Genomic DNA, 22,327 nt, shown 5'->3' on the forward strand with positions numbered 1-22,327 from the left:
ACAATTTAGAAGAAGCTGAATGTTGCATTTAGGGAAAAAAAATTAACAATATGAAAAAAAATGTACAAAGATGTTATTGTATTGGCTTTTTCTTCAGCGCTCTATTGGGAGACCCAGACGATTGGGGTATAGCTACTGCCCTCTGGAGGCCACACAAAGCACTACATTAAAAGTGCAAGGCCCCTCCCCCTCTGGCTATACCCCCCCCGTGGTATCACGGGTTCTCCAGTTTTAGCTTTGTGTGCGAAGGAGGTCAGACATCCACGCATAGCTCCACAGATTTTAGTCAGCAGTAGCTGCTGACTATTTCGGATGGAAGAAAAGAGGACACATATAGTGTCCCCAGCATGCTCCCTTCTCACCCCTGGATGGTGTTGTAAGGTTGAGGTACCTATTGCTGGTACAGGGCTGGAGCCTGACATGCTGTTTTCCTTCCACATCCCCTGGTAGGGCTCTGTGGAAGTGGGATCCTGCCGGCCTATCAGCTCTGACGCCGGGCTCCATCCACAGACCCATTAGAACCTGATGGAGACGGAGCAGGAGTACGATCAGGGACAGGCCCTGCATCATACAGGTACTCTGTGTCCCCGGCAGGCACAGACACACTCCGGGCTGGCTGGGTGTTGTAGTGCGCCGGGGACCGCAACGTTGGAGTTAGTGTCCCTACAGATTACTGGGGGATTGTTTGTGTATGGGAACGCAGCGCCGACCCCCTCTGGACCGGGCGGCGCTGCTGTGACTTGTGGTGCGCCGGGGATCCGCCGTCCGCGCTTTTACGGCGGCGGCGGTTATAAATTGAGTCCCCGGCTTTTTGGGCCTAGGACGCCGGCAGCTCCGATTCGTTCCCGCCCCCACCCTGTCATTCAGGGTAGGGGAGAGACGCTGTTCGCTAGCAGCGACGAGGGCTGGAGCCTGATTTACATGCTCCAGCCCTCACACTAGGCACAGAGGGAAGCAGGCTTCCCGCTCTTAGCCAGGAACGCCCAGGGCCCGCCCCCCTTCTCTCTCAGGACGCCGGCAGCCATTACATGCAGTCTGGCTGGAGGAAGGACGCAAGGCTCTGGGAGACCTGGACTAGGGGCTATCTGGCGACCACACACCCGCTTTTTAAGCGGGCGGTAAGCGATTTTTCTGTGCTGGTCCCTCTAGTGCCTCACGGTGTATCGGTGTACTGTGTAGGATATAGAGATATTGTATTTCTTGCACTGTGAGGTCGCTTCTGGCTGCATCTCCCAGATCCCTCTGTGGAAGCAACAACATGCCATCCTCAAAACGCAAGGCTGCCAAGGCTAGGGCTGTGTATACTGCGTGTGCTGCATGTGGGGCTAATCTACCAGCAGGCTCCGATGACCCCCATTGTGTGCAATGCTCCGACCCGGTGCTGCTTCGCCAGCCGGAGTCAGGAGGGAGAGTGACCCAGGCTGAGACGCCTGTAAGTCCTGCCCCGGTGACAGGGACAGACTTTGCAGTTTTTGCTGATAATATGTCTGTCTCTATGGCAAAAATCCTTGAAACCTTGCAATCTATGCATGGGGCTCAGTCTTTGGGCACGGCGAGGCCTCTGTCCTCAGGTCCCCCTCACTTGGAATTAATCCAGCCCACAGGGGGGTCCCCGGCTTCACAGGCCGAGGATTATGACTCAGATGATAGCCCCAGCCACCCTAAGCGAGCTCGCTGGGAAAGACCCTCGACGTCATCACACTGCTCAGGGTCTCAGCGCAATCAGTCTCCCTGTGATGTGTCTGATGAGAGTGATCAGGAATCCATTCCTGGAACCCCTCTCAACCTGGATACCCCTGATGGGGATGCCATGGTAAACGACCTTATCTCAGCCATCAATAGGCTGTTGGATATTTCTCCCCCAGCCCCTTCAGCAGAAGAGGCGGCTGCGGAGCAGGAGAAGTTTCGTTTCCTTTATCCCAAGCGTAAATTGAGTGCTTTGTTGGATCACGCTGACTTCAGAGAATCAATCCAGAAGCACGACGCTCACCCAGAAAGGCGTTTCTCTAAACGATCTAAAGATACGCGTTTCCCTTTCCCCCCTGAGGTGGTCAAGCGCTGGACACAGTGTCCAAAGGTAGACCCCCCGATTTCCAAACTCGCAGCTAGGTCCATAGTTGCAGTGGAGGATGGCGCTTCACTTAAAGATGCCAATGACAGACAGATGGACCTTTGGTTAAAATCTGTCTATGAAGCTATCGGCGCGTCGTTTGCTCCGGCATTCGCAGCCGTATGGGCACTCCAGGCTATTTCAGCTGGCTTAGCAAAAGTGGATGCTATCATACATCCAGCAGTGCCGCAAGTGGCGCACCTTACCACGCAGATGTCGGCGTTTGCGTCTTACGCTATCAATGCGGTCCTAGAATCTACCAGTCGCACCTCAATGGCGTCCGCCAATTCGGTAGTTTTGCGCAGAGCCTTGTGGTTAAAGGACTGGAAAGCAGATGCTGGTTCCAAAAAATGTTTAACCAGTTTGCCTTTATCTAGAGATAGACTGTTTGGCGAGCCATTGGCTGATATCATTAAGCAGTCCAAGGGTAAAGACTCCTCTTTACCACAACCCAGAACAACCAAACCTCAGCAGAAAAAGTGGCAGCAGAGGTTTCAGTCCTTTCGAGGTTCGGGCAAGACACCATTTACCTCGTCCAAAGGGACTCAGAGGACGCAAAGAAACTCAGATTCGTGGCGGGCTCACACGCGCCCCAAGAAAGCAAATGGAGGTACCGCTTCCAAAGCGGCTACCTCATGACTTCCAGCCCCCTCCCTCCGCATCGCCGGTCGGGGGCAGGCTCTCCCGCTTTTCCGGCATTTGGATGTCACAGGTCAAAGACCGGTGGGTGACGGACATTTTGTCTCGCGGGTACAGAATCGAGTTCAATTCTCGTCCTCCAGCTCGGTTCTTCAGAACCTCCCCACATCCAGACCGAGCAGATGCTCTGCTGCAGGCGGTGGGCTCCCTAAGAGCGGAAGGAGTGGTGATCCCAGTCCCTCCTCAGGAACAAGGGCAAGGGTTTTACTCCAATCTCTTTGTGGTTCCAAAAAAGGACGGCTCGTTCCGTCCTGTTCTGGACCTAAAACGGCTCAACAAACATGTGCACGCCAGGAAGTTCCGGATGGAAACCCTGCGTTCTGTCATTGCCTCAATGTCCAGAGGAGACTTCCTTGCCTCAATAGACATCAAAGATGCTTATCTCCACGTGCCAATTGCTACAGAACATCAACGTTTTCTACGTTTTGTGATAGGAGACGACCATTTTCAGTTCGTAGCTCTGCCATTTGGTCTGGCAACAGCCCCACGGGTCTTCACCAAGGTCATGGCGGCGGTGGTAGCAGTCTTGCACTCTCAGGGACACTTGGTGATCCCTTACCTAGACGATTTATTGGTCAAAGCTCCCTCTCAAGAGGCATGTCAGCACAGCCTGAATGCTACGCTGGAGACCCTACAGTCTTTCGGATGGATCATCAACTTTCCAAAGTCGATCCTATCACCGACTCAATCACTAACGTATCTTGGCATGGAGTTTCATACTCTAGCAGCGATAGTGAAGCTTCCGCTGAACAAGCAGCGGTCACTACAGACAGGGGTGCAATCTCTTCTGCAGGGCCAGTTGCATCCCTTGCGGCGCCTCATGCATTTCCTAGGGAAGATGGTGGCAGCCATGGAAGCAGTTCCCTTTGCGCAGTTTCATCTGCGCCCACTTCAATGGGACATTCTCCGCCAATGGGACGGGAAGTCAACGTCCCTGGACAGGAAAGTCTCGCTTTCCCAGACAGCCAAGGACTCCCTACAATGGTGGCTCCTTCCCACCTCATTGTCTCAGGGAAGATCCTTCCTGCCCCCATCCTGGGCAGTAGTCACGACAGATGCGAGTCTGTCAGGGTGGGGAGCAGTATTTCTCCACCACAGGGCTCAGGGGACGTGGACTCCGCAGGAGTCCACCCTTCAGATCAATGTTCTGGAGATCAGAGCAGTGTATCTTGCTCTACTGGCCTTCCAACAGTGGCTGGAAGGAAAGCAGATCCGAATCCAATCGGACAACTCCACAGCGGTGGCATACATCAACCACCAAGGAGGGACGCGCAGTCGGCAAGCCTTCCAAGAAGTCCGGCGCATTCTAATGTGGGTGGAGGACAGAGCATCCACCATATCCGCGGTTCACATCCCAGGCGTAGAAAACTGGGAAGCAGACTTCCTCAGTCGCCAGGGCATGGACGCAGGGGAATGGTCCCTTCACCCGGACGTGTTTCAGGAAATCTGTCGCCGCTGGGGAGTGCCGGACGTCGACCTAATGGCATCCCGGCACAACAACAAGGTCCCGGCATTCATGGCGAGGTCGCGCGATCAAAGAGCTCTGGCGGCAGACGCCTTGGTTCAAGATTGGTCGCAGTTTCAGCTCCCATACGTGTTTCCACCTCTGGCGCTCTTGCCCAGAGTGCTACGCAAGATCAGATCCGAGTGCAGCCGCATCATACTCGTCGCTCCAGACTGGCCGAGGAGGTCGTGGTATCCGGATCTGTGGCATCTCACGATCGGTCGACCGTGGTCACTGCCAGACCGACCAGACTTACTGTCCCAAGGGCCGTTTTTCCATCAGAATTCTGCGGCCCTGAACCTGACTGTGTGGCCATTGAGTCCTGGATCCTAGCATCTGCAGGATTATCTCAAGGAGTCGTTGCCACAATGAGACAAGCTAGAAAGTCGAATTCGGCTAAGATCTACCACAGAACGTGGAAGATTTTCTTATCCTGGTGCTCTGCTCAGGGAGTGTCTCCCTGGCCATTTGCATTGCCCAAGTTTCTTTCCTTCCTGCAATCGGGGTTAGAAAAGGGCTTGTCGCTCAGCTCCCTTAAAGGGCAAGTTTCGGCACTATCCGTGTTTTTTCAGAAGCGTCTAGCACGTCTTTCTAAGGTGCGCACGTTCCTGCAGGGGGTCTGTCATATTGTGCCCCCGTACAAGCGGCCGTTAGATCCATGGGATCTGAACAGGGTACTAGTTGCTCTCCAGAAGCCGCCCTTCGAGCCTCTGAAGGAAGTTTCCTTTTCTCGGCTGTCACAGAAAGTGGCGTTTCTTGTTGCGATCACATCGCTTCGGCGAGTGTCTGAGCTGGCAGCTCTGTCATCCAAGGCTCCCTTCCTGGTGTTCCACCAGGACAAGGTAGTGCTGCGCCCTATTCCGGACCTAAGGTCGTATCCTCTTTTCATCTTAATCAGGATATATCCTTGCCTTCGTTTTGTCCTCATCCGGTTCACCGGTATGAAAAGGACTTACGTTTGCTAGATCTGGTGAGAGCACTCAGAATCTACATTTCCCGCACGGCGCCCATGCGCCGTGCCGATGCGCTTTTTGTCCTTGTCGCTGGTCCGCGCAAGGGGTTGCAGGCTTCTAAAGCCACCCTGGCTCGATGGATCAAAGAACCAATTCTAGAGGCCTACCGTTCTGCGGGGCTTCCGGTTCCTTCAGGGCTAAAAGCCCACTCAACCAGAGCCGTGGGTGCGTCCTGGGCATTACGTCACCAGGCTTCGGCTCAACAGGTGTGCCAGGCAGCTACCTGGTCCAGTCTGCACACTTTCACCAAGCATTATCAGGTGCATACCTATGCTTCGGCGGATGCCAGCTTAGGTAGAAGAGTCCTGCAGGCGGCAGTGACACCCCCGTAGGGGAGGGCTGTTTTGCAGCTCTAACATGAGGTATTTCTTTACCCACCCAGGGACAGCTTTTGGACGTCCCAATCGTCTGGGTCTCCCAATAGAGCGCTGAAGAAGAAGGGAATTTTGTTACTTACCGTAAATTCCTTTTCTTCTAGCTCTTATTGGGAGACCCAGCACCCGCCCTGTTGTCCTTCGGGATGTTTTTTTGTTGTTTGCGGGTACACATGTTGTTCATGTTGAACGGTTTTTCAGTTCTCCGATGTTATTCGGAGTTAATTTGTTTAAACCAGTTATTGGCTTCCTCCTTCTTGCTTTGGCACTAAAACTGGAGAACCCGTGATACCACGGGGGGGGTATAGCCAGAGGGGGAGGGGCCTTGCACTTTTAATGTAGTGCTTTGTGTGGCCTCCAGAGGGCAGTAGCTATACCCCAATCGTCTGGGTCTCCCAATAAGAGCTAGAAGAAAAGGAATTTACGGTAAGTAACAAAATTCCCTTCGTTTGTTCTGCAGGAAATGCTGAGAGCAGAAAATCCTCGGTGTTTGTAAACTACTCGGCTCTATATCCTTTTGAGGCCAGAAATGCAGACGAGCTGAGCTTCAATGCTGGCGATGTTGTTCAGGTAAAGACAGTGAATTACTAATATATAACCGCGGCAATGCACGAGAGCCGGGCTTACATTCAGTTATCTTTTGACTTCTCTGCAGTTTCTTTAACCATCTCATGTATATCATGTAATACATTTTCTGATTACATACAGAATGCCAATTAAATGTCCCATTTTTAGTTAATCCTCCCTCAAAATGTATTTAATTCCTCACCGGCATATAACATACTTGTACGTTACATGCTGGCTCCCTGCCTTCGATGCAGGCTCGCACACCGAGCCTGCATCTTTCCCTGTACTACATGACTGCTGATTATCCTGTGCCTCTAACAGCCGCGGATGGATCGGCTCTCTGCTCGCAGCTGTTAACCTGTTAAATGCCACCGTCAACACACCCTCCCTCCCCCTGGCAGGGGTGTGCGTTATTCCTCCTGCCCAGCAATACGCCCATGTTATCATGGGTCACCAATGAGTTGACATGACAGCTGGGGGTCTGCTGATGACCCCTGTGTCTGTCATTAAGATACCCCTGTGAACATCGGCCCATGGCCAGCGTTCATAGGAGATCATGATTCCTGCTGTACATAGCGGAGCTAATACACCGCTATGTACTGTATACCACTGGTGATTGGATGATCTCCGCTTCAAATCCTCTATAGGCCGCTTTACACGCTGCAGTATCGTTACTGATATCGCTAGCGTGCGTTCCCGCCCCCATCGGTTGTGTGACACGGGCAAATCGCTGCCCTTGGTGCACAACATCGCCCGGGCCCGTTGTGCACAACATCGCCCGGACCCGTCACACTACTTACCTTCCTAGCGACGTCGCTGTGACCGGCGAACCGCCTCTTTCTTTATCGTTCCTTATGGGAGACCCAAACCATGGGTGTATAGCTTCTGCCTCCGGAGGACACACAAAGTACTACACTCAAACGTGTAGCTCCTCCCTCCGGGCTATATACACCCCCTGGATGACAATCTACCCAGTTCAATGCTTTGTGTTTCATGAGGATCACACACTTGCATTCTCTGATATTTTTTTTCATTTTTATTTTAATTTTTAAAGATTTGGAAGAAAAGCGGGTCCAGTCTGGACTCCCGGCATGTCCCTTCACACCCCACTCTGTCGGGTGCTGTTAAGGTTGACTTTATAAGGCTGGAGCCTTCACATGCCGCGCTCCTTCACATCCTCTGTCGAGGCTCTGTTTGAAGTGGGAGCCTCCACGGTCCTCTCTGCTTGCAGAAGGCCGGTCTCCATCCGCAGCCCTGTCTGGTCCCTGCTGGAAGGAGCGTTAACCCCCACTCAGGGACATGGCCCTGCGTCTCAAAAGCTAAGTATTGAGACGTTTTTTCAGGGTTCCCGGGTACTTTTATTTGGGGGACAGTATGTGCTTTAGCGTTACTGTTAATTCCGGCCGGTTCTGGGGGTTTTCCCTGAGAACCGCGCCGAAGGTGCCTGCTCGTCGGCCGCATTTTAAAATCTAGGCCCCGGCTTCAGTTTGGGCCTAGTTTCGGTTTCGGCTTCTCTGCATGTTTTGCATACAGCGCCGCCCACCGCCCGACCAGCAGAGGGGAGGGCACTCCTCTCTGGGGAGATGTTCCCTCCCCTGTTTCTCTCCCTGTATCTCTCTGCCCTCTGTTTTTCCCGCTCTTGGGCTTATACACGCCCCCCCTCCTTCTCCCAGCGCCATTTTCTCAGCGTTCTTGCACTGGAAGGCGCTGGATGCTGCAGCTGCATACTGTCAGGAAGGCTGACGCTTACAGGGTCTTTGAGCGGTGGAATCCGGAGGGCACACAGAGAGAGCGGGCTGGTAAGCCACAACCTTCGGTTGTGGACTTTTATTACACTCTCAGGCATTCTACAGGAGTGTATTCTGGCTGCAGAGCTTCCACCTCAGCAGCATGTCTGTCACTAGGAGCAAGGCTGCAAACATGTACGCTATATGCACTGCGTGTAAGCTCATTCTGCCAGAGCCAAGCACATACCCACATTGTGATGCCTGTGCTAACATGTTTGTGTCTCAGCCTGGAGCCTCCTCAGGGGTCCCTCCGGCTGCTCTGGCCCCGGTGGCTGAACCCCCGGCTTTGGTAGCTTCCTTTTCACAAGCTATTTCCAAGTCTTTTGCCGACTCCATGGGGCAGCTGTCCCGGACACTGCTGTCTATGCATCAGCCCCCCTCTCAGGGTGTCTCTGCGGCTCCGAGCTCTGCAGAGCCCTCAGAGCATGTCCTAGGACCCCGTCCCCCTAAACGGAGACGCAGGGAACCTTCTCCTTCCTCGTCCCACGGCTCTGATTCACAAGCCGAGGTGCAGGGCGAGGAGGATTCGTTTACTGTGGGCTCAGACGCTGCCTCTATGTACCCCATTGACTTGTCTGAGGGTGATGCGGATGTTAGTGACTTGATTGCGTCCATTAACTCCGTACTGAACCTCAACCCACAAGAGTCAGAGGAACAACCCTCTCTGATAGAGGTACACCAGTTTACCTCTCCTAAGAAACCTAGGAGTATGTTTTTTAACCACTCCAGCTTTCACACCACTGTTAACAAGCCCAGAGCCTGTCCTGACAAACGTTTTCCGAAGCGTAGTTCAGATGACAGTTTTCCTTTTCCACCGGAGGTGGTTAAGGACTGGGCCCAGTCCCCAAAGGTAGACCCTCCGGTGTCCAGGATCTCAGCCCGCACAGTCGTAGCTGTGGCTGATGGCACTTCTCTTAAGGATCCCACTGACCGCCAGGTTGACCTTCTGGCCAAGTCTGTATATGAGGCGGCAGGAGCCTCGTTCTCTCCGTCTTTTGCGGCAGTGTGGGCTCTTAAGGCAATCTCTGCCTCTCTGGCGGAGATTCATTCCCTCTCCAGGGACTCTATTCCTGAGACGGATGCCTTAACTTCTCAAGCTTCGGCTTTTGCATCCTACGCCATGTCTGCCATCCTGGAGGCTTCTCACCGCACGGCGGTGGCCTCCGCTAACTCCCTCGCGATCCGAAGGATCTTGTGGCTTCGAGAGTGGAAAGCAGACGCTTCCTCTAAGAAGTATCTTGCGAGTCTCCCTTTTACTGGGTCCCGGCTGTTTGGGGAACAGCTGGATGACATAATTAAGGAAGCTACTGGCGGGAAGAGTACTTCCTTGCCACAAGCTAAAGCCAAGAAACCTGTCCAGGGCAGGAACCAATCGAGGTTTCGTTCCTTTCGTTCCTCTAACTGGTCATCCTCTAAGCCCTCGGCCTCGTCCACTACCGCAGCCAAGGATCGTAAATCCAACTGGCGCGCGAAGCCGCGTCCTCAAAAGACCGGAGGAGCCGCTGCCACTAAGGCGGCCTCCTCGTGACTATCCGGCCGCGCCAGCAACGTCCTTGGTCGGTGGCAGGCTCTCCCACTTTGGCGACGTGTGGTTGCAACACGTCTCCGATCAGTGGGTGCGGGATATCATCTCCCACGGCTACAGGATAGAATTTGCTTCCAGCCCGCCAAACAGATTTTTTCTGTCCACCCCCCCCTGCTCCAAAGCCGCCGCCTTTTCTCAGGCCGTGGCATCCCTGCAGGCCAACGGTGTAATTGTTCCGGTTCCCGCCCGGGAACGGTTCAGCGGTTTCTACTCAAACCTCTTTCTAGTCCCCAAAAAGGACGGTTCCTTCCGACCCATCCTGGATCTCAAGCTTCTCAACAAGCATGTTCAGGTGCAGCATTTTCGCATGGAATCTCTGAGATCGGTCATTGCCTCAATGACCCAAGGAGATTTTCTGGCATCCATCGACATCAGAGATGCCTATCTGCATGTGCCTATTGCGGTTTCACACCAGCGTTGGCTACGCTTTGCGATCGGAGAGGAACATTTCCAATTCGTGGCTCTCCCCTTCGGCTTAGCCACGGCCCCTCGAGTATTCACCAAGGTCATGGCAGCAGTGGTTGCGGTCCTGCACCTCCAGGGGTTGGCAGTGATTCCTTACCTGGACGACCTTCTAGTCAAGGCCTCATCCAGTGCAGACTGCCAGCGGAGTGTCTCTCTCACTCTCGCCACGCTAGTTCAGTTCGGGTGGCTTGTCAACCTGCCCAAGTCCACTCTGACCCCGACCCAGGTGCTTTTGTACCTAGGGATGCAATTCGAGACTCTGCCGGCACTTGTCAAGTTGCCCTTAGTCAAACAGCAGTCCCTTCGTCTGGCGGTGCGCTCTCTGCTGAGGCACCGCCGTCATTCCATCAGACACCTCATGCAGGTGCTGGGTCAGATGTTGGCGTCCATGGAAGCGGTCCCCTTTGCTCAGTTCCATCTGCGTCCCCTGCAGCTGGACATTCTCCGCTGTTGGGACAAGCGGATCTCTTCCTTGCACAGGCAGGTGGCTCTGTCGTCACAGACCAGGAGCTCCCTTCAGTGGTGGCTTCGGCCCCTCTCTCTGTCTCAGGGACGCTCTTTCCTGACGCCGTCCTGGGTGATCCTCACCACGGATGCCAGCCTCTCCGGTTGGGGAGCAGTATTTCTCCATCACCGAGCACAGGGCACTTGGACTCCGTCCGAATCAGCCCTCTCGATCAATGTGCTGGAGATCAGAGCTGTGTTTCTAGCTCTCCTAGCCTTTCACCACCTGTTGGCGGGCAAGCACATTCGAGTTCAGTCGGACAACGCGACAGCGGTTGCCTACATCAATCACCAGGGCGGGACTCACAGCCGTCTGCCGATGTTGGAGGTTCAACGAATCCTCCAGTGGATGGAGGACTCCAAGTCCACCATGTCTGCAGTCCACATCCCAGGCGTGGAAAACTGGGAGGCCGACTACCTCAGCCGTCAAACCGTGGACAGCGGCGAGTGGGCCCTGCACCCGTCAGTGTTCAGATCAATCTGCCGCAAGTGGGGCACTCCGGAAGTGGACCTAATGGCATCCCGGCACAACAACAAGGTTCCGGTTTACGTGGCTCGCTCCCACGATCCTCAAGCCTTCGCAGCAGACGCACTGGTTCAAGATTGGTCTCAGTTCCGTCTGGCCTATGTGTTTCCCCCTCTAGTGCTCTTGCCCAGGGTTCTGCGCAAGATCAGAATGGAGGGCCGTCGAGTCATTCTCATTGCTCCGGACTGGCCCAGGAGAGCTTGGTACCCAGACCTGCTCCGTCTGTCCGTAGAGGTGCCGTGGCATCTCCCGGACCGCCCAGACCTTCTCTCTCAAGGTCCGTTCTTCCGCCAGAATTCTGCGGCTCTCAGATTGACGGCGTGGCTCTTGAGTCCTGGATCCTAACGGCTTCAGGCATTCCCTCTGAGGTCATCTCCACCATGACTCAGGCTCGGAAGTCTTCCTCGGCCAAGATTTACCACAGGACTTGGAGGATTTTCCTGTCCTGGTGTCGTTCTTCCGGCCATGCTCCTTGGCCGTTCTCCTTGCCGACCATCCTGTCTTTTCTACAGTCCGGTCTACAGCTAGGGCTGTCCCTCAATTCCCTCAAGGGACAGGTGTCGGCTCTGTCGGTATTGTTCCAGCGGCGTATCGCCCGACTGGCTCAGGTGCGCACTTTCATGCAGGGCGCATCTCACATCATTCCTCCTTACCGGCGGCCCTTGGATCCCTGGGACCTTAATCTGGTCCTCACGGCCTTACAGAAACCCCCCTTTGAGCCTCTCAGGGAGGTTCCCTTGTTTCGACTTTCACAGAAGGTTGTTTTTCTAGTAGCCATAACGTCTCTCAGGAGAGTTTCTGATTTGGCTGCGCTCTCTTCGGAATCCCCCTTTTTGGTGTTTCACCAAGACAAGGTGGTTCTTCGTCCGTCTCCGGACTTTCTCCCTAAGGTGGTGTCTCCTTTCCACCTTAACCAGGACATTTCATTGCCTTCTCTTTGTCCGGCCCCTGTGCATCGCTTTGAAAAGGCGTTGCATACCTTGGATTTGGTGCGAGCGCTCCGAATCTATGTGTCACGCACCGCCGTTTTTAGGCGGTGCACCTCACTTTTTGTGCTAACCACTGGTCAGCGCAAGGGTCTCGCTGCTTCTAAACCGACCCTAGCTCGTTGGATCAGGCCGGCTATCACCGATGCCTACCAGTGTTCTCAGGTGCCTCCCCCGCCAGGGATTAAGGCGCACTCGACCAGAGCTGTCGGTGCCTCCTGGGCTTTCAGGCACCAGGCTACGGCTCAGCAGGTTTGTCAGGCTGCCACGTGGTCCAGTCTGCACACTTTTTCGAAGCACTACCAAGTGCATGCTCATGCTTCGGCAGATGCGAGCTTGGGCAGACGCATTCTTCAGGCGGCTGTCGCCCATTTGTGAAGTTAGGTTTTGCCTACTTCTCAGTTGGTTTATTCCCACCCATGGACTGCTTTGGAACGTCCCATGGTTTGGGTCTCCCATAAGGAACGATAAAGAAAAAGAGAATTTTGTTTACTTACCGTAAATTCTTTTTCTTATAGTTCCGACATGGGAGACCCAGCACCCTCCCTGTTGCCTGTTGGCAGTTTTTTTGTTCCGTGTGTTTCACCGGCTGTTGTTAGTAGTCAGAGTTACGGTTATTCCGAGTTTCACTCTATCTCTACTTATGGGTGAATGTCCTCCTTCAGCTTTTGCACTGAACTGGGTAGATTGTCATCCAGGGGGTGTATATAGCCCGGAGGGAGGAGCTACACGTTTGAGTGTAGTACTTTGTGTGTCCTCCGGAGGCAGAAGCTATACACCCATGGTTTGGGTCTCCCATGTCGGAACTATAAGAAAAAGAATTTACGGTAAGTAAACAAAATTCTCTTTTTTCTAAGGGGGCGGTTCGTTTGGCGTCACAGCGACGTCACTAAGCGGCCGCCCAATAGAAGCGGAGGGGTGGAGATGAGCGGGACGTAACCTCCCACCCACCTCCTTCCTTCCTCATTGCCGGAGGACGCAGGTAAGGTGAGGTTCCTCGTTCCTGCGGTGTCACACGGAGCGATGTGTGCTGCCGCAGGAACGACGAACAACAACGTACACGCTGCAGCAACGATAATTGAGAATGAACCCTGATGTCACAGATTAGCGATTTTGCACGTTTTTGCGACAATGCAAAATCGCTCATAGGTGTCACACGCAACGACATCGCTTAAACGGCCGGATGTGCGTCACAAATTCCGTGACCCCAACGAGATTGCTTTAGCGATGCCATAGCGTGTAAAGCGGCCTTTAGGGGACTCCCTATCAATAAACTAATAAAAAGTGAAAAAAAAGTTTTTCAAAATTTGGTAAAAAAAAATTACACAAGTTCAAATCACCCCCGCCCCCCTTTTGCCCGATTACAAACACAAAAAATTATATCTATTTGGCATCACTGCGTTCGTAAAATTCCGATTTATCAAAATGCCAGAATTAGGTTTTTTGGTCCTCTGCAACATTTTGTAATAAGAAGGGATCAAAACATCTCATGAACCCAAAAAATGGTATCAGTAAAAATGTCAGCTCGGGGTGCAAAAAAATAAGCCATCACACAGCCACAGATCCCAAAAATTAAAAACGTTATGTGTCTTGGGGAATGGCGACAAAAGCCAAATTGTTTTTCTTACAAGTTCCCAAATTTTTTTTTTCCACCACAGAAATAAAAAAAAAAAAAAAAAAAAAAAAATACATGTTTGGTATCTGCATAATCGCACTAACCTGGAGAGTCATATTGCCTGGTCAGTTTTATGGTATAGTGAACATAAAAATATATATATATATATATATATATATATATATATATATATATATATATATATATATTATTATATAAATATATACATACAGTTAGGTCCAGAACTATTTGGACAGTGACACAATTTTCGCGAGTTGGGCTCTGCATGCCACCACATTGGATTTGAAATGAAACCTCTACAACAGAATTCAAGTGCAGATTGTAACGTTTAATTTGAAGGTTTGAACAAAAATATCTGATAGAAATTGTAGGAATTGTACACATTTCTTTACAAACACTCCACATTTTAGGAGGTCAAAAGTAATTGGACAAATAAACCAAACCCAAACAAAATATTTTTATTTTCAATATTTTGTTGCGAATCCTTTGGAGGCAATCACTGCCTTAAGTCTGGAACCCATGGACATCACCAAACGCTGGGTTTCCACCTTCTTAATGTTTTGCCAGGCCTTTACAGCCGCAGCCTTCAGGTCTTGCTTGTTTGTGGGTCTTTCCGTCTTAAGTCTGGATTTGAGCAAGTGAAATGCATGCTCAATTGGGTTAAGATCTGGTGATTGACTTGGCCATTGCAGAATGTTCCACTTTTTGCACTCATGAACTCCTGGGTAGCTTTGGCTGTATGCTTGGGGTCATTGTCCATCTGTACTATGAAGCGCAGTCCGATCAACTTTGCGGCATTTGGCTGAATCTGGGCTGAAAGTATATCCCGGTACACTTCAGAATTCATCCGGCTACTCTTGTCTGCTGTTGTGTCATCAATAAACACAAGTGACCCAGTGCCATTGAAAGCCATGCATGCCCATGCCATCACGTTGCCTCCACCATGTTTTACAGAGGATGTGGTATGCCTTGGATCATGTGCCGTTCCCTTTCTTCTCCAAACTTTTTTCTTCCCATCATTCTGGTACAGGTTGATCTTTGTCTCATCTGTCCATAGAATACTTTTCCAGAACTGAGCTGGCTTCATGAGGTGTTTTTCAGCAAATTTAACTCTGGCCTGTCTATTTTTGGAATTGATGAATGGTTTGCATCTAGATGTGAACCCTTTGTATTTACTTTCATGGAGTCTTCTCTTTACTGTTGACTTAGAGACAGATACACCTACTTCACTGAGAGTGTTCTGGACTTCAGTTGATGTTGTGAACGGGTTCTTCTTCACCAAAGAAAGTATGCGGCGATCATCCACCACTGTTGTCATCCGTGGACGCCCAGGCCTTTTTGAGTTCCCAAGCTCACCAGTCAATTCCTTTTTTCTCAGAATGTACCCGACTGTTGATTTCTTTATCGTTCCTTATGGGAGACCCAAACCATGGGTGTATAGCTTCTGCCTCCGGAGGACACACAAAGTACTACACTAAAAGTGTAGCTCCTCCCTTCGAGCATATACACTCCCCGGATGACAAATCCAACCAGTTCAATGCTTTGTGTTCAGGAGGTCACACACACACATGCATCCTCTGATTTTTGATTTCAAAGATTTGGAAGAAAAGCGGGTCCAATCTGGACTCCCGGCATGTCCCTTCTCACCCCACTGTGTCGGCGGTGCTGTTAAGGTTGATTTCAGGGCTGGAGCCTTCACATGCTGCGCTCCTTCGCCATCCCTTGGGGCTCTGGTTTGAAGTGGGAGCCATCATGGTTCTCACTGCTTTGCAGGAGACCGGTCTCCATCCGCAGCCCTGTTCAGGATCCTGCCGGACGGAGCGATGACCCCCCAGGGACCTGGCACCTGCGTCTCAAGCTAAGTACTGAGACGTTATTACCACAGAAAGTGGTCTTTCTAGGGGTCCCTTGTACTTTATTTGTGGGGGAGAATGTGTTATATGTATGTTTTAACATTTCCGGCCGGTTCTCCAGTTTTCACTGGAGAACCGCGCCGATGGTGCCTGCACGCTGGCCGCATGTTTAAATCTAGGCCCCGGCTTCGCCTGAGGCCTAGTTTCGATTCTATGTCAGTCAGTGCAGAGGGACAGTGTGGCTCCGCCCACCGGCTGCTCAGCACAGGGAAGGGACACTCCTCACTGAGGAAAGCTTCCCTCCCCTGTATGCCTCATTGGCCCTCCGTCCTGCTCTCAAAGTAGGCACCGCCCCCTCTCCTCGCTGTGGACGCCATTTTCTCAGCGTTCGAAGGCACAGAGATCAATGTCTGCAAACACATTGTGACAAATGGGGGCCTGGGACAGAGCCCCCAGTTCTGGGGGATCTGGAGGGCACAGAGATGCCCCTATGTTAAACAGTCTGGCAAGCCACAACCTCCGGTTGTGCAGCTGCTTATACACTCTGTTTATATACTCTGCTGGGGGGTTTTTTCCGAAAAGCCCCCACTTCTGGGGAATCTGGAGCAGAGATGTTATGTTAAACGGTCTGGCAAGCCACAACCTCTGGTTGTGCTGCTGCTTATATACTCTGTTTATATACTCTGCTGGGGGTCTTTCTGGACAGAGCCCCCACTTCTGCAGCATGTCTCATATCAGTGCAGGGCTGCAAGGCTGTTTTTTATTATGCACCGCATGTTGACTCGTACTGTCTGTACCGAGCACATAACCACATTGTGATGCCTGCTCTGACATAGTGGTGCCTCAGCCTGGAGGCTTATCCCCAGTGGTCCCTCCGGCTGCTCCGGCTCCGGGGTAGAATCCCTCTCTCCAGGGGACAGCTGTCCCGGACACTGCTGAGCATGCATCAGCCCCCTTCTCAGGGCGCTTCTGCTGCTACGGCTCGCTCAGCAAAGCTCATAGAGGATTCTTCATCTGGGAGCCCGTCCTCCTAAAATGGAGACGCAGAGTCCCCTTTCCCTCCTCGCCCCGCGGCTCTGGTTCACGAGCTGACTCGCAGGATAAGGAGGATGCCTTACTGGGGGCTCGGACGCTCTCCATGTACCCCATTGATCTGTCCGAAAGTGACGCAGATGCTAATGATTTGATTGCGTCCATTATATTTGTACTGGACCTCAATCCGCCTGTATCAGGGGAGCACCCCTCTTTGGCAGAAAAGCATCAGTATACCTTGCCTAAGAGAACAAGGAGTGTGTTCCTTATCCACTCCAGCATTTAGGTCACTGTGACCAAGCCCAGAGCCTGTCCTGACAGACGCTTCCCAGAGCGTGGTTCTGATGACTGTTTCCCCCTTCCACCAGTGGTGGTCAAGGAGTGGGCTCATTCACCAAGGGTGGACCCTCCGGTGTCTAGACTTTCAGCCCGGACAGTTGTATCAGTGGCTGACGGCACCTCTCTGAGGATCCCACTGTCCGCCAGGTTGTCCTTCTGGCCAAATCTATATATGAGGCGGCAGGGGCCTTGTTCTCCCCATCTTTTGCAGCAGTGCGGGCTCTCAAAGCCATGTCTGCTTCTCGGGAGGAGCTGCATTCCCTCACCAGGGCCTTTATGCCCGAATTGGTTGCCTTAACTTCCAGGCTTCAGTCTTTTCATCCTATAGCTGGAGACTGTCACCGCACTGCGGTGGCCTCGGCTACTTCCCTCGCTATCCGCAGGTTCCTGTGGCTTCGAGAGTGGAAGGCAGATGCTTCTTAAGAAGTTCCTTGCTGGACTCCCTTTTGCTGGGACCAGTCTATTCGGTGAACAACTGGATGAAATTATTAAGGAAGCTTTCTTTGTCGCTCCATTGGGAGACCCAGACAATTTGGTGTATAGCTACTGCCTCCGGAGGCCACACAAAGTATTACACTTAAAAGTGTAAACCCCTCCCCTCTGCTATACACCCTCCCGTGCATCACGGGCTCCTCAGTTTTTATGCTTTGTGCGAAGGAGGCACACATGCACGCATAGCTCCACATCTTAGTCAGCAGCAGCTGCTGACTATGTCGGATGGAAGAAAAGAGGGCCCATATTAGGGCCCCCAGCATGCTCCCTTCTCACCCCACTCTGGTCGGCGGTGTTGTTAAGGTTGAGGTACCCATTGCGGGTACAGAGGCTGGACCCCACATGGTGTTTTCCTTCCCCATCCCCTTAGGGCTCTGGGTGAAGTGGGATCCTAATCGGTCTCCAGGCACAGGGGACCGTGCTCCCTCCGCAGCCCCTGGGGAATCTGCTGGACAGGAGCCGGGTATCGTCAGGGACAAGGCCCTGCTACTGTGAGGTACTCTGTGTCCCCGTGGGGACCGCGCATGGAGCGCTGGTGCCATATACACTGCAGCACTGCTGGGTGTGTTAGTGCGCCGGGGGACCACCGCGCCGGCCGCGCTGTGAGGTACTCTGTGTCCCCGTGGGGACCGCGCATGGAGCGCTTGTGCCATACACACTGCAGCACTGCTGGGTGTGTTAGTGCGCCGGGGACTACCGCGCCAGCCGCGCTTATTTGCGGGCCGCGCTTATAAATTTAGTCCCCGGCTTTTGCGGCCTAGTATCGCATATTCCCGCCCACAGGCCTGCCAGTCAGGGGAAGGGCGGGACGCTGCACAGGACGTTCAGCGCTGAGGGCTGGAGCATACTCTGTATCCTCCTCCCCCCTCACTCAGCACAGTGGGGCACTGGATTCCCGCACTTTCTAGGGCACGCCCACGGCCCCCTCCTCCCCACAGAACGCCGGCAGCCATTACTGTCGGCACTTCTGACGCTGGAGAGGAGAGACACCAGGGAGGCCCAGGCAGGGATTCTGGTGATCACACATATCTATATATATATGCTGTACATGTATGGTCGCACTGTTGAATTTTGGCTACTCCAGGAGAAGCCTTACAGTCCTCCCGGGCACTGTTCAATCATTACCGCCCCCGGACCTGCCAGTCAGGGGGAAGGGCGGGACAGTCGGGCTGACGCCGACAGTGAGGGCAGGAGCACACTTCGCTGTCCTCCGCCCCCCTCACTATTCACGCTACGGCACTGATCCCCGCAAGGTACTCAGTGTCCCCTTGGGGACGGTGCAGAGAGCACCTTCGCCTCAGACTTGGCGACTACCGCGCCGACCGCGCCTGCTTGCCGGCCGCGGTCTGTAACTTTAGCTCCCGGCTTTTGCGGCCTAGCGCCTTAAACTCCCGCCCCTGGCCCCGCCAGTCAGGGGGAAGGGCGGGACGGTCAGTCGGAGGCTAGCAGTGACGGCTGGAGCACACTTGGCTGTCCTCCGCCTCCCTCACGTTTCACTTAGGGCACCAGATTCCCGCACTTTTGGGGTTACGCCCACGGCTCTCCCATTCACTGTACGCCGACAGCCATGTTTTCATGCTTCAGGGTCGGTACACCAGGGGGCTTCTTCTCGATGCTGGGCCCCCTAGAGTGATGAACTGTATATGTGATGCACTGTATATATGGATATATATAATGTTTGTATGCAGTTTCACAGTTCGGCGGTACATATGTATCCTCAGTGATCACTGTGAACATTGCTCGGGCCATGTGGCTCTCGCTCAGCCGGTGTCGGGGGCACTGTGGAGCTTCGCCGGCGTTCCCTGTCCAGGCGACAGGGACAGAGTTACAGCTTGCTGAGAAACTCTCTGGGTCATTTTCACTATCCATGTCTCAGGCTATGGACAAATGGTCGGCTAAGAGACTAGGAGTTTGCAGTCCAGCCCGGCCCCTTACACAGGCCCCGGGCACTGCGAGATCGCCCCAGGCCTCTATCGGTCTGCGACGAAGCGTGTTCCTGGGGTGGCCTCTAGTTTTTACGTGGTGAACTCCAGCACGAACCGCAGTCCCAGTCCGGCTAAGCAGCCTTGCTTGGAATCTTCCCCGACTTCTTCAACGGTCTCCGCTTGAGGACCCTCTAGAGGATGGGGCGGAGGTCGCAACCCAGGACTTTGTCCGGACGTGGCTCTCAAGGCTTCACAGATACTGTCCAGAAGCACAGAACGCCTTATAACACACGTTGTCCCTTCCCCTCTGACGTTGTTCAGGTTTGGGCTCAGTGTCATAAAGTGCCCTCCAGTCTCTTGACCGGCGGCTAGATCTGTAGTAGCAGTGGCTGGCGGGCCCACGCTCAAGAATGCCACGGACAGACAGATAGAATTCCTAATGAGATCCATCTATGAAGCCATAGGCGCGTCCGTTGCCCCAGCCTTTGCAGGGGTGGGCACTCCAGGCTATTTCAGATGCTCTGCTCAGATCAATGCGGTCATCCTGTGCTTCGCAATAGTGTCTTTGACGTCTCAGGCGGTGGTATTTTCATCCTCCGCCGTGCACAGAGAACCTTTTCTGCATGGCGGTCCAGGTCAGGGGAGACATTCTGTCTTACGGTCACAGGATAGAGCTCAGTTCTCGTCCTCCGACTCGTTGCTTCAGAGCATCTCCGTCCCCAGAACGAGCCGATGCACGTTTCCAGGCGGTGAACACTCCGAAGGCAGGAGGAGTTGCGATCCTCGTTCCCATTCAAGAACGTAGTCGCGGCTTTTTACTCCAGCTTGTTCGTGGTACCAGATAGGACGGATCACTCCGCCCTGTTCTGGACTTCACACTGCTCAACGGACAGAGAACCTGACGGTTCCGGATGGAATCTCTCCGCTTGCCATCGCCTTTGATGGCCCAAGGAGGCTTCCTAGCATCAATCGACATCAGGGATGTTTATCTCCACGTGCCGATTGTACCAGAATATCAGCGCTTCCTGCGCTTCGCCATAGGGAACGAACACTTTCAGTTTGTGGCACTAACTGCCGGCCTGGTGACAGCCCTACGGGCCTTCACCAAGGTCATGACAACGGTGGTAGCGGTCCTACTCTCTCAGGCAATCTGCTGGTCAAGGTCCCCTCTCGGGTGGCATGCCAACACAGCCTGAACATTGCCCTAGAGACTCTCCAGAGATTCGGGTGGTTCATCAATTTTTCCTAAAGTCAAAATTGACACCGGCCCAATCACTGACATATCTCGGCAGGGAGTTTCATACTCTCTCAGCGATAGTGAAGCTTCCGCTGGACAAACAGCGTTCACTACAGACAGGGGTGCAATCGTTCCTTCGAGCCCAGTCACACCCTTTGAGGCGCCTCATGCACTTCCTAGAGAAGTTGGTGGCAGCAATGGAGGCAGCTCCGTTTGCGCAGATTCATCTGCGCCCACTTTATTGGGACTGTCTCCGCAAATGGGACAGCAAATCGACGTCCCTCGACAAGAACGTTGCTCCTTCTCGGGCAGCCATGGCCTCCCTTCAGTGGTGGCTTCTTCCCACTCTTGTCGAAGGAAAAATCCTTCCTGCCCACATCCTGGGCTGTGGTCACGGCGGACGCGAGTCTGTCAGGGAGTCTTCCTCCGCCACAGGGCTCAGGGTACATGGACTCAGCAGAGTCCTCCCTCCAGATCAATGTTCTGGAGGTAAGGGCAGTGTTCTAGCCCCAAAAGCGTTCCAGCCATGGCTGGAAGGCAGGCAGATCCGAATTCAGTCGGACAACGCCACAGCGGTGGCATACATCAACCACCAAGGCGGCACAACCAGTCGGCAAGCCTTCCAGCAAGTCCGGCGGATTCTGCTGTGGGTGGAAGCCACAGCCTCCACCATCTCCGCAGTTCACATCCCAGGCGTAGAAAACTGGGAAGCAGACTTTCTCAGTCACCAGGGCATGGACGCAGGGGAATGGTCTCTTCGACCGGACGTGTTTCAAGAGATTTGTTGCCGCTGGGGGAAGCCGGACGTCGACCTATTGGCGTCCCGGCACAACAACAAGGTCCCGGCATTCATGGCACGTTCTCAAGATCACAGAGCTCTGGCGGCAGACGCATTAGCCTCAACCTGACTGCGTAGCCATTGAGTCCTGGATCCTAGCGTCTTCAGGGTTATCTCAAGAGGTCATTGCCGCTATGAGACAAGCCAGGAAACCAACGTCCGCCAAGATCTACCACAGGACGTGGAAGATCTTCTTATCCTGGTGCTCTGATCAGAGTTTTACTCTCTGGCCATTCGCCTTGCCCACTTTCTGTCCTTCCTTCAATCCGGAATGGAAAAGGGGTTGTCTCTCGGTTCCCTCAAGGGACAAGTTTCGGCGCTTTCTGTGTTGTGTCCAAAAGCGTCTAGCCAAACTCCCTCAGGTACGCACGTTCCTGCAGGGGGTTTGCCACATAGTCCCTCCTTGCAAGCGTCGGCTAGAACCCTGGGATCGGAACAGGGTGATACCGGCTCTTCAGAAACCACCCTTCGAGCCAATGATTGATATTCTTTTCCACGACTTCGCAGAAGGTGGTCTTCCTAGTGGCAGTCACGTCACTCCGCAGAGTGTCTGACATAGCAGCGCTGTCATGCAAAGCCCCCCTTCCTGGTGTTTCACCAGGACAAGGTGGTTCTGCGTCCGGTTCCGGAATTTCTCCCGAAGGTGGTATCCTCTGTTCATCTCAATCAGGATATCTTCTTGCCTTCTTTTTGTTCTCATCCGGTTCACCAATGTGAAAAGGATTTGCACTTGTTAGGTCTGGTGAGAGCACTCAGACTCTACATTTCTCGTACGGCGCCCCTGCGCCGCTCGGATGCGCTCTTTGTCCTTGTCGCTGGCCAGCGTAAAGGGTCACAAGCTCCCAAGTCAACTTG

At 53.3% G+C, this 22,327-nt stretch overlaps 1 protein-coding gene across 4 annotated transcripts in view; it reads left to right on the forward strand.

Annotated features, from left to right (window-relative positions):
* ITSN2 (intersectin 2) overlaps positions 1-22,327 on the forward strand; it is a 295,187-nt gene that overhangs the window by 162,149 nt on the left and 110,711 nt on the right. For all 4 annotated transcript variants that reach the window (XM_075341160.1, XM_075341157.1, XM_075341158.1 and 1 more), the window contains one exon: positions 6,161-6,270. In XM_075341160.1, coding sequence (XP_075197275.1) covers positions 6,161-6,270 — 110 coding nt within the window. The remainder of the gene's footprint in view (positions 1-6,160; positions 6,271-22,327) is intronic.

Source organism: Anomaloglossus baeobatrachus, chromosome 3 (genome assembly GCF_048569485.1).
Source record: "Anomaloglossus baeobatrachus isolate aAnoBae1 chromosome 3, aAnoBae1.hap1, whole genome shotgun sequence".
Taxonomy (NCBI): Eukaryota; Metazoa; Chordata; class Amphibia; order Anura; family Aromobatidae; genus Anomaloglossus; species Anomaloglossus baeobatrachus.